Source organism: Rhagoletis pomonella, unplaced genomic scaffold (assembly GCF_013731165.1).
Source record: "Rhagoletis pomonella isolate Grant_MI unplaced genomic scaffold, Rhpom_1.0 Rhpom_scaffold_00006, whole genome shotgun sequence".
Classification (NCBI taxonomy): domain Eukaryota; kingdom Metazoa; phylum Arthropoda; class Insecta; order Diptera; family Tephritidae; genus Rhagoletis; species Rhagoletis pomonella.
This window is the reverse complement of record NW_023458560.1, coordinates 38,375,635-38,379,585: the sequence shown is the minus strand read 5'-3', so window position 1 is coordinate 38,379,585 and position 3,951 is coordinate 38,375,635. Positions and strand designations below refer to the sequence as shown.

The window sequence follows — 3,951 nt, the reverse complement described above, 5'->3', positions numbered from 1 at the left end:
GACAAGGTGCCTAACATTCGTGTGATTTCTTGAATCTGATGTTGGAGAAGATGATAAGAGCCGCAGAACTGAACAGCTCAGAAACAATTTACTACATGAGCGTGCAATTGCTGGCATATTCCAATGACATCGACATCATCGGTAGCAAAATCTGCGAAGTCTGTTCTGCCTTTTCCAAGTTGGATAAAAGCCCCGCCAAATAGAAGTTCTTACTGTGGCACAAGGATGCTTTTGAGTGACATCCAAGTTAACTCAATTATTTTGAATAGAAGACGCCACATTGGCTACGCATGCATTGCTGCAACTGATAAGAATCACCCAACACTCTATTTTTTACGCGCGCCAATTCGGCGAAACAATGCATCGAACGAATCAAACCAGCTGATTTTTGACCAATCAAATTGAGCCATTTTATTTATTGCAACGTTTTCATTGTTCCTTCTCGCCATGTTCTGTGCGTGTTGCCAGTCAAAAGCATCCCGGTGACGCAGAAAAGATTTTCTCTCTGGCGGGGTCTTAAGGAAGCAAAGCGATTAGGTCTGGTGGTCAACGAGGACAAGACAAAACTGTCACTGACGTCACTGTTGACAGTCATAATTTCGAGGAAGTAGAGAATTTCGTTTACTTGGGAACCAACATAAACACCAGTAATAATGTTTGCATCGAAATCCAACGCGGAATAAATCTTGCCAACAAAGGCTACTTTGGACTGAGTAGGCAATTCAGAAGTAAAGTCCTCACCCGGCGTACGAAAACAATACTATTTAAGTCACTCATCAAGTCCGGGGTGCTATGTGGCGCAAAAGCATGGACAATGACAACATCCGACGAGGTGGCTTTTCGAGTATTCGAGACAAAGATTTTTCAGAAGATTTACGGGCCTTTACGCGTTGCCGACGGCGAGTACCGCAGACTATGGAACGGTGAGCAGCGTATTAAAATACAGCAGCTCCGCTGGCTTGTAGAGTTGCAAAACTATCGATAGTGGCACCATCGATAGTTTTTGATAGTTTAAAAAAACTATTGATAGTCTTCGATAGTCTCCAAAAAAATAAACTATCGATAGTACTATCGATAGTACTATCGTATTTAAATGGTTCCTAGAAAGAATTTTTTAACTGCCAATAAATTCATATTTATTTTTGTACTTATGTATGTATGTACATTCAGAAACACATTCACATGTACACCTATGCCCAAAATATTAGAAACACGAAATTTTGACCAGTTTTTACTATTCTTTTCGTTAAATTTTTTATATACGGTTCATTAATTTTTTATAAATGTATAGCTCGTTATATAACAAAGACCATATAAATCTAAATTTCAAACTATGTACGAAAATTTGAAAAATTCAAGAAAGCATCCAAATTTCAAACTTTTATAACAAAGTGCAAGTTTGAAGTCGCTAAAAAATTGCGTAGATTTTTGATAATTTTTTTCTTTTTGCTGGTGGTGTTGCGCACTTTCTCCCATATAAAACAGTTTCGAACATACTGTGTATGGAAGGAAATGCGTGACACTGTCAGCAAAAAAAAAAGCCTATATTCAAAGTCATTTTCAGCAGGTTTCAAACTTGCACTTTATTATACTAATATAATCGACTACCAAAAGTTATTCTTAAAATTGTGATTATAAAAGTTCGAAATTTTGATGCTTTCTTGAATTTTTCAAATTTTCGTACATAGTTTGAAACTTAGATTTATTGGTCTTTGTTATATAACGAGCTATACATTTATAAAAAATTAATGAACCGTATACAAAAAAACTAACGAAAAAAATAGTAAAAACTGGTCAAAATTTCGTGTTTCTAATATTTTGGGCATAGGTGTGTATAAAAACTTAACAGAAAAGTGGAAAACAACGAACTTCTTTAACAATACGTATTCACGAGATCATCCATGAGTTTTTGTTTATAAAAAGGAGCATGTTTACATTTTTTTCTTTTAGTCTAGTACGCCTGTCGGATATTACGGCCCCAGCCTTGCTGAACATTTGTTCCGATTCGCTTGAAGTAGCTGGAATGCAGAGGTACCTGAGTGCTAAAATTTCTAAATGTCGCATATCAGACGTTCTAGTCTGAAATGTAGACATATTGTTAATAATACATATAGGCAATGCATTATCTGAAGTATTACCAACCTTCCAGTACTCCAATGGGTCTGAATTTAAAGGTTCATTGGGCTTTTCCGCATATTCACGTAAAGCGATAATAGAATCGGCTCTATTTGATTTTATTTTGCAGGAAAGTTTTTCTTTCATAAATTCCTAAATTTCAGGTACTTCCATACTTTTAGATGTTGACGGTTCCTGTATGTTGCCCTCCAATGTCGACGCAGTAATTCTTTTCACCTCAGCTAATTCATTTTCCAGTACAGCGAATGCTTGTGATACATTTTGAGCAGACCGAAAGCCTTCCTTTTTAAACCTCGGGTCTAATAGGGTAGCCAGCCTTTAAGCACTTCTGGTTTCGTAAATAAAAAGCCTCTGGTGAATTCTTTCGGCTAAGTACGTACATGTGTCTAATCCCACAGCTGTTTTCAATTTGCATTTCGACTTCAACATCGTGGAATATAAACCCCAGACTATAGGAATTATATGCGAAATCGTCACGTATTGGTTCCCCGATATAATGTTTGTATTTGCGTTGAATGGTCCCAATAATAAACACAAATCTTCAAGTTGCTCTACCTCGTCTGCTGTAAAAACCTGTGGTGCTTTTGGTGTGCTTAAAAGTACTGAAAATATTGCATCTTTGATGACTAAAATTCGTTGCATCATAGCAAACGCGCTATTCCACCTTGTAGGCACTTCCTGAATAAGGCTATACTGTTTTCCATCCCCCTACTCCTTCCTTAATCTTGCATAAGCAATAGTGCTGCTTTTAAAGTAGGCCACTATACGTTTGCATTTTGTTAGAATTACTTTGACCTTTTCCGTCGACAAAGCATCTTGCACTACAAGATTGATGGAATGTGCAAAACAGGGTAAATTTTTTTTCTCAAGAAGTTCGCAAGCCTTAAGCATTGAAGCAGCGGTGTCTGTAACCACGTAGTTAACTTTTTCAAGTATATTCCATTTGTTTAGGCACTCACGCAGTGATTGTGAAATATTTTCAGCTGAGTGATTCAGTTCATTTGCAAGCTTCGATGTCCCTAAAACAACCGATCGCAATTTAAATTCGCTGTCTATGAAATGGCACGTAACGGTGATATAGCTTTCATTCGCCTTTGATGACCAACCATCTGTAGTTATAGCACAGCTATCGATATTATTAAGGTTAGCTTGCAATTTTTTCTCCAAATCATCAAATATTTTCTGCAAATGAACATTTTGAATAGTAGGTCGGGATGGCAATTTATACCGCGGGTCCAGACACTGCACGAACTCCCTAAACCCCTTGTCTTCGACTATACGAAACGGTTGTATATCCGAAGCATTCATTCTTGCGAGAGCTGAATCCAGTTCTGCTTTCCGCGAGGAATTGCTTTCATAGGTGGAATTGGATTTTTTTGGAAAATAGCCTTCTAGTGTGGGGTCAGACTTTGTGGGTTCAATAAGCAAAGGGTGCGACCGCTTAAGATGATCCAAGAGGTTCGTAGTGTTTCCGCTCGTTTTGTACATTTTTTTACACGACAAACATTTGGCGTTCCTTTTGTCAGGGTGCAGCTTAAAATGTTTCCAAACATTTGAATTGCCCTTTCGTCGCTTTTTCCCAACAAGAATTTCTGTAAGTATTTTTAATAATATATTAAGTGTACTCATTTAAAAGCGCAAAGCTCTCGCAAACTGGGAAAACTGTGCAATTTAAATCCCTCGCAAATGAAATGCCAAAATTTTTACGGAAAGCCATTTGCACAAAAAGGCAAAGGGCGCTAATTTGCGCAGTGTATTGCGCAATCCTCTTCTTCTTCTTCTTATTTGGCGCTGTAACCGCCTAAGCGATTTTGG

At 37.6% G+C, this 3,951-nt stretch overlaps 1 protein-coding gene across 1 annotated transcript; it reads right to left on the bottom strand.

Annotated features, from left to right (window-relative positions):
* Positions 1-2,844: 2,844 nt before the first annotated feature.
* LOC118741902 (zinc finger BED domain-containing protein 1-like) lies at positions 2,845-3,624 on the bottom strand. Its single transcript, XM_036473876.1, has one exon. The coding sequence runs from the start codon at positions 3,622-3,624 to the stop codon at positions 2,845-2,847; it is 780 nt and encodes a 259-aa protein (XP_036329769.1).
* Between the last annotated feature and the right edge of the window lie 327 nt (positions 3,625-3,951).